The following is a 14,470-nucleotide window of genomic DNA, read 5'->3' on the forward strand; positions in this document are numbered from 1 at the left end:
TGATTAAAATTGCCAACAGAAACACGACAAACATATTTCAATCCATCATTTTGGTAAAACCCAATATCACACGCTAGATACTAAAATCAATAAGCTTGAACTCACCTTTGGCAAGCCAAAGTGATATTTATAAATTAGGCAACAGAGTCCCTAGTCAACTATTATCTAAAAATCAGATCTAAAAGACTTTTTGTTCAAAATTAAAGTTGGCACCTTCAGGTTTAATAAAGTAAAACATCACATAAGGTATCTCATTAAGACATCCCATAACATGGGAATCGAATGAGCATTGCACTGTCCCTATTGAAGCACCAGGCCTTAGCCAGAAACAGTGTCCTTATAATAATAATTAATTAATTAAAACATACATCCCCTCCACTATGTTGCAGTCAGTCAATCTTCTAAGATGTTCTTACAACATTTCAGAAAACCATGAATAAGGAATAGCTGCAGTTAGTATAGCACAACTACTTCTCCTGAATAGAGAAAAGATTTTTTGCCTAATGCCAAAAATTTGATAAAAGGTTTTTCATGACTAAAATTGCAGATGAAATAGACTGCTTATAAAAACCAAATAATTCACTCACCTAAATAAATGCCTAATTAATGAAGTAATGCGTGTCAGTAAGATAAAATTACAGCTGAAATGGATGCTCATTTTTTTGTTTAAAAATCTCACTTCATGCTCTATGGAAATGTTACATTTTATAGTAAAAACTTAAGTTATTTTTTTACTGAAAAAATTCCCAGCAGCACACAGCCTCATTGCCACAACAATTCATAGATAGTTCATTTTCCAAACCCTAATCAGATCTTCAAGCCTAAACTGGCATGAGAAGTTCTTTGTCAAAATGAGCTACATTTGATGTCCCTTCAAATGTGTGTGTGTGTGTATATATATATATTGTTTATATAGATACATGAAGTTATTTGAATATAAAAACCTTTCAAACATCACAAAGTCACTTATTTGGGCTCAAAATTCTATCGAGTCCAGCATTTATCACTCGTTTATATAATTTTTTTAAAGTCTGTTACACACGTAGCTCTTTTGTTATCACGAATGGAGTAAAGAGGTGAAAAAGAAATCTTATTCTTCCTTAAAAGGCCAGGTGGGAATAAAGTGAGCCATTCCTCAATGGCTGTGGCTCCAGAGGAGTTCAGTTATCTTGCAGACTGCCCCTGTCCCATGGGAGGAGGGGTGACCGGGAGCCCAGGGAGAGAGATGACCTGTCCCCGAGGTGCTCTCCACTGCCCAGCACAGAAACAACCACTGCTGCTGGTTGGGAGCACTGGCCATCCTCCGGCGCCACCTGCCCCGCACCCTTTGCATCTGGCCCATCAGGCACAGTCCCCACACTGGACAGGAGGCCACTCAGCTCATCCACCTCCGTCGCCTCCCCTGCCTCATATGCTCTCGACGCCCCCCCAACACCCTTCCACCTGGCACTCTCCTCCTCAACCACAACAACCGTGTCCATGCCAATTGGCCCCTCCTCCACCGTCTTCTCTGTCGAGGACCTCATGGCAGCTTGTGAGATGGCCTCCTCGGATAGGGGAGACCTTGAGTGGTGGACATCAGGCAGGGCCTCTGATTTGTTCGAGGGAGCCCTGGCACTTGTGGACCTCGACAAAGAGGGTCGATCGGGAGCATTTTGAACACAGATGATTCGATTGAAGGCACGCCATCTACGGAGGAGGCCAAGGTAGGCCTTGCACTGAACATGCATGAAGAACAGACCTCCTGTGAACCCTACTGCAACCACTACCAGTTTCGTCCAAAATGGCCACTTCAGGAAGTCACGCTGCATCTGCTAATGCAAAAAAAACATTAAAATGATCATAAGATTTATCTTTGGCTAATTAAACCTTACTACTTAAACACCATCTTCTATCAACTCTTTAATGCATCCCTTAAATTTTATCACTTCCTTTTAATTAATCAAAACCAATTGAAAGTCATTCTGAATCTTGTTTTTTTGGCAACTTTACTTTTTCAATACCCAGTTCAGGAAACTTTTTTTCTGATTGAAATCTGTATTATTACAATCTTCACGTGATAAATGGGCTTGTGTGTTCTAATGATCCCTGGAATTATGCTGGCAGGAGCAATGATAATATGTGTCTATGTATGCTGGGGCTGAAGGGTTCATACAAATGGCAATATCTTTGTTAATGAAGACAAATTATGACATTTGCAGCAAAGTGCACACTTACCTACAAATTGTATTGCTACAGATAGAGATGAGATGTAAGACGAGTATTATTCGGCAGGCCATTGTAAAAATATTCCTCCAATAAAATGTGTATTATTTAAGGCAACAAATGTTAACTAAAAAATAATTGATTTCATACCCCCATAAAAGAACCATAACAGTTGTACATAAATATGGATGAATATTATCACAATTTTTAATGCTGATAGAAAGTTCATTATTTGTGGCATTGCACATATGCATAAAATATGGATACACACAGTAAATAAATGAAGTTCAGTGCTTCAATTTTAGTCAATACTAAGCATTTTGGTGCTGAGAAAAATGTAGCAAAGAGGGCACTAACGTGATTTTTAAAGATTTTGTACTAATTAATGCATTTGTATCTTTGACTCGTTTAAAGGAGGAGCATTAAACACTTTCACCTTTAATATGCTCACTTGCTGTTAAGTGGAAAATTTGATCAAAAAAGTTTTCATTCTCTGTTGAATTTCTTGAAAGAAGTCTTGTTTTATAGGCAATTCACCAACTTATTATAATTAAACTATGTATTGAATGTGAATGATGCGTTAATGGTGGGTGATTTTGAACGATACATGAAATAGAAGAGTGGATGATTACGGATGGAGTGCAGCGACGGACAGAGCGTTGTAGGTATGCTGTGAGCCTAGCCCTTGTGTGATGGTAAAGGTGTGGTTGGTAATCTTAAAGTGTCATTGTACATAAAGGCATTTTGCCTCCTATCTGTTCTTCTTGTGTATGTACGCATGTGAAATCATAGAGTGATCGTTGACCAGACTTGCCACCAGGACAATTGCCTAATTGCAACAAGATATATAAATAATAATAGTAAAAAAAATATTGCACACAATCTTAAAGTCAGAATAAGTCCCTGCAACTCAGGCTGACTTCAGGTATGCATTCTACATTACCCAAGACAGAGAAGCAACTACCCATAGAATGGACTCTAAAATCAAGAGTGGGTTCAAGTCAATATAGTAATAATTCTAATCCTTTTTTGCATGATCTCAAATTATGACTTGCATTGAAACCTCAAATTTAGGTATCCCAAATTTACATCATTTTTTATGTTCTAGACCAATCTCCAAACAAATAAATCCAACAATAAATCTCCAAAAATTTGTTCCTGGAATCAATGCTAAATCTAGCCACTCCTTGAACAGATACAGTTTTGAAAATCAGCAAAAATAAAAAATTCATAGCAGTGAACTGACCTTAGCTTACGACATTAATTAATATTAATATAGATATGTACTGCTATAAATGGTTGAAATCAAATATAGGACACTCTCTAAGGATTAACCACACATATAGCGTTTCTTCATATCCCAAGGACTGGTAAAAAACCTCTGCAATTCAACAATTCACAATGTATTTTTAATGTAACATGGTTTTGCTGCCATACTGCATCCCCTGATGGTAGCAAAATCATGATCGCATGATGAATAAAATTGTGAATTGTAGACATTTATTTACCATTCTTTGATATAATTATGACCATATTGGCATAATATTCAGCCAAATTAAATGTCAGTATAGGAAACTTGAGAGGAAGTTTAATGCTAAACTTTCAATCTTAGCACAGCAGAAGAGAGTGAGTTCCAAAGAAAAACTAGGAAAAAATGCTTACATAATTGAGATTTACATATTTTCATATCTTCTTTCGTCTCCTTTCTTTCATATCCTCCTCCTATTTGATCAAGTATTGTTTAAGCACCTATTTATAGCCAACATAAGATGAAAGACGCAATATTTCAATTTGTAAACTTGATGAGTGCCATCTGCTGAGCAATAATGAAAAAAACCCAATATCTTCTTCAGTGAACTTGATATTGTGCTAAAGATGATAGAATCTTTCCTGCAGCCACACAAAATTTCCCTTTCATCTTTTCCAATTCGCTGCTACATCAACAAAGAAGATGGAATTACTGAATGAAGTAGTGGCATTCTGATAATACACATTAGTTCGCAGCCAGTAATCCTGCTGTCACAGCCACGGATGCTCAAACTCGAGGCCGTGTATCCTCATGCTACCCCCGAAGCAATAGCCAGCAAAAAAGGCAAGATATTTACGGGCAATGATGAAGAAAAGTTTTTTTGATAATGACATCAGTGTTAGTGATAACAGTGAAGGAAGTGACACCGATATTTCTGATTATTCAGAAACTGTGAGAAGTGAAGAGAGAATTTTCCAGCAAAAATGAAGGCAGTATTTGTCCGGGGGGGTCAAAATAAGGCTTTAACCTTAAGGTAAAACTTACAATTTTTTCATAAAAAAATTGCAATTACATAACATTGCCATATAGTTTCCCATAATAAGAATAGAGGTTAAATGAAATTTTATAAAAATAAAAAAATTTTGAAGGAAGCTATTCAAGTTTGTGATAAAATAGCAATTACAGTAAAAACTTTTTCTTCAGATATATTATAAAATATATCCAGAACCCTAGAAGGCATTCAATTACATTTCAACTTTCGATAATGAAAGACATAGTTTAAAATAGGAATGCAATAAAAAATTAAAATAAATTCATAAAATATGCACACAGAAAAATTATTTTTAATTCTGCAAAATTTTTAAAATTGTTAATAATAGTGTTCAATTAAAAAAATTAGGGACTAAAAACGAAATATTTTTATTGTCAAGTATTAACTTAGATATATATAAAACTTCAATGGAATAAATAATAAAATTTACAATTTATAGCATATTTATTAATAGAATATTTTCTCAAAATAAATAGTATTTCTGAGGGAGTGGGTCGTAACAAAAATGATAAGCCAATGGGTTAAATGCTTGACATATGATAAAAATAAAGATGACAATGAAAAAGTAAAACATTTTCCTTGTTTCCTTAGGGGGTGCAATGAACTTAATGATGAACCAATAGCTATTTAGATATATAGCACGATAGTAACAATAAGTATAGCTATTTTATATAATTTTATTAAATATTTCTCATTCCTGTATGAGAAGTCATACAGTTTACTGTACAGATTTTTTGTTTACATTTATGGTACCTATCAGCATAAAAAAATTGATGGGCCTTATACTTTTAACTTTATTATAATCCCAATAGATGTTTAATTTATAAAAATCAAACCATATTTCAAAATGCTTTTTTTCCCAAATTTATTTAATTCTTAACTTTGATTTTACACATTTCTTCACTTGCCACTTTACAGGAATTCAAGATTTCAATGTTTTAAACTTTTTAGTTGGACAAATTATTAGCGGATGACCATTGCCTTCATCCATGAAAGTGTTTTCTGCAGCTTTCCCACAATTAATGGAAATGATACATGCTGATTCTTCCCATATCTAGAATGTTGACTCTGCACATGTGAAAGTGAATTCCAAGCAGAAAGGAACACATGGAAGTCAACTGGCTGCATTTAGCTATAAGTATTAGGTGTGCTCTACCCTCAGCTATCAAGGTAATCCTATTGCTTTGGGCATTATTTAACATCAGTATATCACTTAAAAGAAGATCAGGGAGAAGAACTTTACCTCCTCAGCAATACGGTCAATCAGTACGTAAAGGGACCAGCCTACGCACGCCAAGGCTATTCCATAAAATGTGACGCTGCAAGCAAGCTTTCTTCTCTCAAGTGAGGACATCTCCAACTTCTCCCACTTCAATGATTAGGGTCCACATAAAATGAAAACAATTGCATACATAACATGTAAGGTAACAAAAACATTCACTAAGCATACATCTACACTCTGAAATCATATGATCAAACTTATTGCAAGAGGAATGCTCTCAATATACCTAGCAACTATGTCAATAATATCTCATCATCCGTGGATCACTCTATCATTCCTTATAAAATCCAAAAGATGGTGTTTGCAGTTTCAAAAATGGTTCTTTTAGTAAGTCTCATCTCTCACTACTCCTCTGATTTTAATTTGCGGCTTTCAATATAACTCAAGAATTTTGGACAAAAGAGAATATACAGCTCAATGAAAATGCCATGGCATCGAAAAAGATCCTACACATATACTTGTAACACCCTTTCTTCTCTTTGCTAACCTCACCCATTCCCATTTAACTATAAACCCTAATCTACCCATAAATTGACACAATTTTTTGCCAAACATCTTCAAAGTTCATCAACAAAACAATTTACACCCATCGTGTTTCATTCTCATTTGACAACTTCTGAGTCAATTGTGAAAGAAATCCTTCCCATCTCCTGCATAAAAGCATTGTCTCAATAACTTCACCATGGAGAGGTTGCCATTCAGTGCATTAGCTATTTCTGAGTCAATCCATTATACAACTCATTAAACTCATTTACAGTAGGTCATCAAGTATAAGTAACAAGGGAAGGCAATGGATAGCCACAGTCATTTTTGAGAGGTAGGATCTTCTGGGGAGAGGAAGGGTGGAGAGAAAAATGAGCTTTAGTCTATTCTTAACTAGTAACACCCAAGGATCCAGAATTCAACAGATGGCACTAAAATAATTACCAATCCCAGCAAAATGAGGATCAAGATAGTGCAGTAACTATTGTACTGGCTTCCCACCCAGAGGGCCCAGGTTCAAATGCCTGTGTCATCGCATATTTTTCAGTGGTATATCGATCCCTACTTGAGGGGCTTTGTGGGTGGCACTTTGAGTTAAGTATGCCGTCCGTTGGATGTGACTTAAGCTGCAGACCCCTGGGCACCTTTTGTAAAGAGTAGGCTAATGCCGACATCGGGTTTCCCTCCACCCTTCATCCTTTCCTGTCCATCCCTAATGGCACAAATGACCTTAGCTGTCGTTCGCCTGGCCTAAATACCACTACTACCCTGCAAAATTGATGATTAAGGTCAAATAGATATTTGCGAATTAGTCTAACACACACTAATCCAATCAAACTAAGTCAAACCAATAGCACATACCTGACCAAATGGTTTGCTTTTGCTCTGCATGACAAATTGGAATTTGCATAGCTCGCACGACCGAATGTCCGATGACTTGATCCACTGCTGAAGGCATGCTTCATGAACATACCGCAATGATCCTGAGCAGTAACAGGGGGCAATGAGTGGTGCTTCACTGTCTCCCTCACAATGGCATATCCTATAAATGTTCAAATTGGTACCATCTTCAAAATCTTTCAATGATGATATCACCTTATTATATCTATATTAAATCATTAATTGGAATAACCTTATTACACATATATATTTATTTATATATATAATACTAAATAACTGTGATGGATGAAGAAGACCAATTTCATTTCATTGGCACTTGTTTTCAAGCATTTAAAATTAAATGACTTGAAAGTGTTATATTCACAAGATCTAAATCTTGGAATGTAATGGCATATAAGTAGTACGTTATTTTTATGCAAGATGAAATTTAATTATTCAAGAATTTTTAATAGGCTGAAAATATACATGAGCCAAATTTATAAATTTTATCTGCATGCATGAAAACCTCCGATACCACTGTTACTTTTGAGAAATGGTCCAATGTCAGTCCAACACTTTTTGCATCAATATTCACTAATAATGCCAATGTACAGCCAATGTTCATGGATTTGCACCAAACATTTATGAAACTATGAGCATCATTTCTTTTATATATCTTAATTGAGCCTGTGTCTTTGCTCCTCTTTGACGTGCCTTATATCATGTACATAGACCTGGTATTTTTGTATGGTGATCTCTGGGCAAATAAAAAGTAATAATAATAATAATGGTAATTTCTCCATTGTATTTAGAGTATAGGGATGAGACATATTATATTTTCCAATTAATCAACTTGATATATGAGGTGGGATGGGATGACAGTTGATATAATGGATAGAATGACTGAAATTCCATCATCATATATAAACTACATACAGACACATTGGCACATACACAGAGTCTGAGCACACACAAGCACTATATTCTCCAGGTATTGCAAGACAATGGTCTAACTAGCCCTCACATACACAGGAACAATTTTTTTTACAGCTAAATCAGGTCTAAAAGTAGATTTTGTTAGACTCAACCCCTGGAATATTTCTTATGAACGGTGACTCTCAATATTTTTTGAGCATTTGGTAAATGAAACAATTAAATGTATTGTATTTGGAAAAGCACTGTAAAACAATAAATTATCCATCTAAGCTCAACCAATTTTCGGTCATCACTTTCACACAGGAATTGTGCCTAATGATTACGGAGCACGGCTTAAATTTTCTGCCCTTGACATTTACCAGCTAATATCAATCCATAAACATTTTGAGATCTCTTCAGATTGCTAAGACAGTTTACCAATGAGAATGAATTCCATAAGTTAGACCTTTCATTATCGCTATCAATCAAATTAGTAAAATGAAAGCATCAGCGGATAAGTCAATGAAGCAAGGAGGGATCATTCAAGTTTTTTCTCAATCTAAACAAGGACATAGATATAAAAACAGAATGATGGCATGCATTCCAGCTGAGCCCAATGGAATCAAATTAATGAATTGATGGCTGATTTTATCATTTAACGGTGTTGATATGGCCGATCAATAAAGCTGACATATAGTATATGAGGTGTGTGGAGGGTATTCAGTTAATGAATGCAGGACCTGGTTTTAAATGTGTTTCCTGTGGACACTAATCATTTATATACCAGAACATCCTAGGGAATTGCAGGTAGAATTGGAAATAGATCACCCTCAGCCATTAATTTGGAATTAAATATGGCATAGAGGACTTATTAGGAGGCGGCTCTACCCTAACCTACCAAATCAGCCTTTAGGTTGATTCTTATGGTTTTATACGTACGATTATGCTTATGGCAATATGACACCTTCCATATATGCATACTTGCAAAATATAACTAGGGACTGATAGTACCCTCAAATTATTGAAGGAAAGGGGGTACAAATCACTATTTGAAAAATGTTTACATGATCCTCATTAAGATCCTTCTCAGTAGTTGACAATTTACATCCCAGGGCTTGATATAATTAGGCTTATCATCAAGATGGGTTAAAACCGAATACATATTTCTGAAAAAAAAGGAAACAAGCTACATGTTTTCTCCTCTCTTATTTTCACTTTAGCTTATCATGAAAAAAAGAAAACCCTAACTCTTAAACTTCCTCATAAAAATCATTTCCTCTCCTCAGAGTGGTTCTTTCCCCAACTTGAAAACTCCCAGATATTATGAGCATTCAATCCTCTTTAAACAGCCATTGATAGTTTTAATAAGTGAACCTTCCAAACTAGTCCGTGTAATTTGTCCTTGAAACGGTATGTGCTCAACTAGGATTTTTCTGATTGATGATGCTATTTCCGGGACAAAAATTGTTTGAAAATGAGAACAGGCACCCAAATTTTTTTGCAAGACCAATATTCAACAGATGAGAGTAATTATTTTTGTTTTTGTGAACAAATATTCCTGCCTCCACGTGCTACCTCAAGAGAAAGTGCTTTAAGTTCCAACATTTGCAAGGAAAAAAAGGCACTTTGACAGAAATGCATTTAAATAATTATTGATATAATTTGGAGTTGAAAGTTAAGTCCAAAATTAGCTGATCAAGCATCAATTAGTATTTTTAATTAATAAACTAAGATGTACACATTTTAGGACTAACTTTTAAATGCACATCAATAAAAAATAATTTGGCATTGATTTGTGCTAATATTAGCTTTGCTTTCTTCTCAAACACTTAAAAGCTTCTTTGTCTATGATGACATTCAAGGTTTTGTCGTAGAATGTCTCAGGTTTCACAACATTTTCTCCCCCTACTTCACTAACTGAACTTTTTACAGTGGAAAAGTAAATTTGGTGAATTTTTCCCTGTAGGATTTCTGGTTAATTTATTGGGTAATAAAGTAATTGAAATAGACTCAAACTGTAGTTAACGTATTGTAAGGGAAGAGAGTTGAATTATCACACCACAAGCATTACACAAAAGAGATCACACACACAACTTGAGTCTTAAGCATGCACAGAGAGCATTAAAAAGCAAAACTTATCACTGCATGTATATACTTAAAACTTTCAGGCTTCACTTCATGAAATTGTTTGATGCCCATATTAAAAGAGTTAGTAATTTTCCACAGACTTATCTGACAAAGGAAATAATTAATAAATAACAATTATTAAGTCTGGGGAAAATTAAAAACTTTTTTATATGGTTTATCTCTGCGTGTTTCCATCATAGGCTGCATTCAGTTAACGCCAATCTCTGGCAATGCGCCCAAAAGATAAAGTGGCCTGAGAGTGTTGGTCCCTTCAATTTGTTCAACCCTTCCTGCTCAGAATGACAAACCCTTGTTTTTCCAAAGTCTAATTCCATCCAATGAATCAAGGACCCCCTTCCTATTTTCCTCTGCTATCTAGTGATAAATTCATGAGCAAAGACTGGTGACTGGTTTACTTATATTTCAAATCCATAATGTTTTTCATAGTCAACATTCATCTATCCCACACTAGAAATCCCAAGTTCATTACAGCTTCATAATTACTTTAAACTTGTGATCTGTAAAAAAAACAACATTCCATTAACCTGATACAGATAAGTGAATTGTCTTGTGAATATTGAAAGATGATATCTTCGCATATTGGGAAAATAAGCATTAACTAGAAGAAAATTGATGACAGGTACACCAAGATGTTAAGACTTGAATGTGTTGAGTGATGCTGAATGGATCAGAAACCTGGTCATTGATGGAAGAAGGCGAATGTAGCTCAAATAAATGCAGGTTTGGAGAAGAATAAAGAAAGTAAGCCGAATGAAGCTGAAGGCAAATGATTTCAGTTTTACACATGGTGGGCAAAGAAATGAAGCTAGCAGAGGAAATCTGAAAAAGGCAGAAAAAGTGGACTGAGAAAATACTGAAGTTGGTGGGACGTGGAAGCTGCAATGAAAGGGAGAATTTTCAGCATGCTGGGAATAGGAGAGAGGATGAGAGACTTTTTACACACCATGAAAGTAAGTATGAGTTATGATGAAATGAATATGGAAATAATATAGGGCTAACAAAAGGAGTTCTTGTGATCACAGTATGTATAAAATAAGTCATTAAGAACCCTCCAAAACTGACTTTCAAAGGTAGGATACCTTGAACAAAACAATTATGCTTCTGTTAATTCACTATTCACATAGATATATTCAATATGGTTTTATATGGTTTCCATATCATTATATATATATTAACTCATAATCATCAGGTTACAATGAAAGTTTGAATTATTTTACAGTCATAAGAAAACAGCTGATAATGGTCTATAATCATATCACTAAAAACATTAATGCACATCTAAGGGCATGCACACTCATATTTTGAAAATGTAGCCACACGTAATACTAATTTTTGCTGGGTCTTCATATTTATAATGATAGCATGGGAGCCTAGTCAGTAGCGAAGGCAGCCACTGACTGGATGGGCTGAAGGTCCAAAATCCAAGTTGATGTCATAGGACAACCATTCTAAACTCAAAGCAGTTTGTTTTCTTTCTTACACTAATACTTAAATGTAGATTCCAGATGGCTAAAAATAATAAACTGGCTCTCCTATTCAGTGTATCTGAATACCACATGCCCAGGGGCATAATCCAGGATGAGTCCTCTCTCTAACATAACCAACCTTGTACCCTCAGGATTCTAACTGAGCCAATAATTTATTTGCGACCACATAAAAAATCACAAGTTGATTGCATTCATTGGCTTATGAACATACAAAAAATTACTTTAAAAAATTGCTCTGCATCAAGCAAGGATGTAAAACTGTAAGAAAAGTGGGGAGCTTTTTAAGAAGATGAGTAACTACACAAAATTAGTACACTAGTTTATTTATCACCGATATTTGAATATATTATCATTTTAATTCCCACCGCATTTAGCTTTGAAAACTAGAAAATAATAGAATATTATGCTAAGCTAAATTCATTAGTAGTAATTTGATGGAGTCAAACTGGGCCCTTGGCATAAAATAAATAAGATTACAATAGCACCCACCAATGTAGGTATTTGTCTCCTTAAGTAATGCATAGTGCAGTGCGCACCATAACACAGCTCACACTAAAAAAAAAAATTTCTACTGACCTACAAATTTCATGATTGGTGGACAGTGTTGATGCTTGCGAGGCACACCTTTCGTGGCCTGGAGGCTGCTGCTGGGATGGTGTGTACACAGGCTCCTAGATTGCAATAGGGACAAATTAACGATTACATTTAAATTTAGGCATAGTGAATTTACTCGTGATATTGTTCTTTACAGGCTGTATATAGGATAGTTCAATCGGTAACCGTCACGTATTTAAATAATTTGAGGCCATAAAATGGCATTAAAAGCAAATACATGAAAATCAACACCACATTATATTTCATTAAAATACGAATTTGAAAAGCGTGTGTCAAAAATTAGGTAGAAAGTAGGTCAAATTACACTAACAAGTTCTTTTGCCTTTGCGACAGTGGGTTTATTAGTCTTAATTACCAAAGTTTGAGAGAGAGAGAGAGAGAGAGGTAATTGTGTTTCCTACTGATCTAAGTCAGTTCCGAGAGATGAAGTCATTTGCTCTAACCATTAGTCAGTCATAATGTATACCGTTATATGGAAATCATAAAATACACTCACAGCTCATTGAAAAGATACATAGTCTGCGAAGCAAAAAACGATAAAGGAAAGCAGATAACGTTTGATTTAATTAACACATTTCACAAATCACGAATTTATTATCAAGCAGCAACTGACAAGAACAATGTACTCAACTGTATAGTAAAATGTGTGAATATAAATTCGCATGGTATTAAGAGATAGATAGTGTCACTTTATCACTGCAAATAAAAAACAGTTACCGTTGACTTGGCCAAAATATCACGAATCTGATTTATTAGACAAAGAAAAGCAGTTGATTTTATCATATAAATAATACCTACAAGGAATTATGCTGAGTTTACACTAAATTGAAATTTGATAGGAGACTTAGTATTAAAAATATTGGAATTATTATGCAAAACTTCTGCAAAACATTTTAATGTAAGGCGGCATAATAATAATGGGAAGGAGATGTCCCTTGAATAAGCCCGAAAAAGTGTATGGGTTATATTCTTTGATTATGCTCGTAATGAGTGACGCGTAACATTATTTTTTTACATTTTAATGGATATGCTTCAAATAAGTGATCACTATTTCACTTTTTCGTCAAAATACACAAGATAATCCACTCCTTATGGCATGTAGCACTGACCTGCATCTTCCAGTCTTGATCTTGGTTGGCATTGTTGATGTTGTCTTTTCCCCAATCCAGAGGTGATACACTAATTTGCTGTATCGGCATACTTGCCTCGGCTTCGTATTTCCACACAACAGTTCGGATGGTCTCACTAACCCATGGCAGTATATATGAAACAACAACCTTTCATGAACTCGTGCGAATAGGTACAGTCCAACGAATTACAAGCATCACAATTTTGACTACCCGCCCAAAAATAAATTCTGCGATTAAACCCGATGAAACATCTTCCAAATTCAAGAAAAATAATGTCTCTATTGAATGGCACAAATTGAAACCATTGTTGTCTTCACAAACAAACTTTCTACCATTTAATCACTTTGTAGTATTATCCAAGGCAATCGTGGCTATAATTGCAAGGTCGACTGTTTGTTTCGAATTCCTTGGAATATAACTCGTAGCACTTCAAGGTTGAACTAACTTGAAAGGTCTGCTAGTATGTCAGAAAAGAATTTCAGAGGTGTTCGCACTGCAGCTGTCTAACAACGAGCAGGCTCTCATCTCAGCCAATTGCTATTTCTGACACATTACTTAATCCTGCTTAGAAGAGTAAACATTAAGTGCTCACTCAAAAAAGGCAAAATTATAAAATCTCACACGTTAAAAAAGAAATAGTGAGCTTTCTTTGGCATATTTCTTCTCATCAGAGCAATTGTTAGAGAAGAAATTACTATTTAAACCACGACTAGTAGCGTCACTCAAAAATACGAATTTTCACTGTACTCCCATTCGATGGTTTCCGATTGGATATTTACCAGAGGTTATATGAAAAATTTTCGGAAGTCGACCTCAAATACAAAATAAGAACGTTTTTTTCTTAAAAACCTAGCAAAATTTCCTCCATTTTCTAAATGACACGAAGATTGCGCATTTTAACTCAGTGGGCGTGGTCCTACTGGCTAAGACTTGAGCCAATCAGCTGTTTATTATCTGCAGCCGGTGACATCTGGAAGTCCAACATAGGTTCACCAACTATAAAATAAATAGAAAATCAAAGAATAA

The 14,470-nt window shown here is 35.1% G+C and overlaps 1 protein-coding gene across 3 annotated transcripts in view; it reads right to left on the reverse strand.

Moving 5' to 3' along the window:
- Positions 1 to 200: 200 nt before the first annotated feature.
- Positions 201 to 14,470, reverse strand: part of LOC139700901 (E3 ubiquitin-protein ligase MARCHF8-like) — a 62,370-nt gene continuing 48,100 nt past the window's right edge. The window contains exons 2-6 of one of the 3 annotated variants that reach the window (XM_071599350.1): positions 13,424 to 14,440; positions 12,276 to 12,370; positions 7,132 to 7,312; positions 5,749 to 5,874; positions 201 to 1,814 (exon numbers count right to left, since the gene is read on the reverse strand). In XM_071599350.1, coding sequence (XP_071455451.1) covers positions 1,161 to 1,814; positions 5,749 to 5,874; positions 7,132 to 7,312; positions 12,276 to 12,370; positions 13,424 to 13,513 — 1,146 coding nt within the window. In that variant the 5' untranslated portion in view covers positions 13,514 to 14,440 and the 3' untranslated portion in view covers positions 201 to 1,160. The remainder of the gene's footprint in view (positions 1,815 to 5,748; positions 5,875 to 7,131; positions 7,313 to 12,275; positions 12,371 to 13,423; positions 14,441 to 14,470) is intronic. The other 2 variants (XM_071599351.1, XM_071599352.1) reach the window with 2 other exon arrangements.

Source organism: Hetaerina americana, unplaced genomic scaffold, assembly GCF_022747635.1.
Source record: "Hetaerina americana unplaced genomic scaffold, ioHetAmer1.1.p SCAF_11, whole genome shotgun sequence".
Lineage (NCBI taxonomy): Eukaryota > Metazoa > Arthropoda > Insecta > Odonata > Calopterygidae > Hetaerina > Hetaerina americana.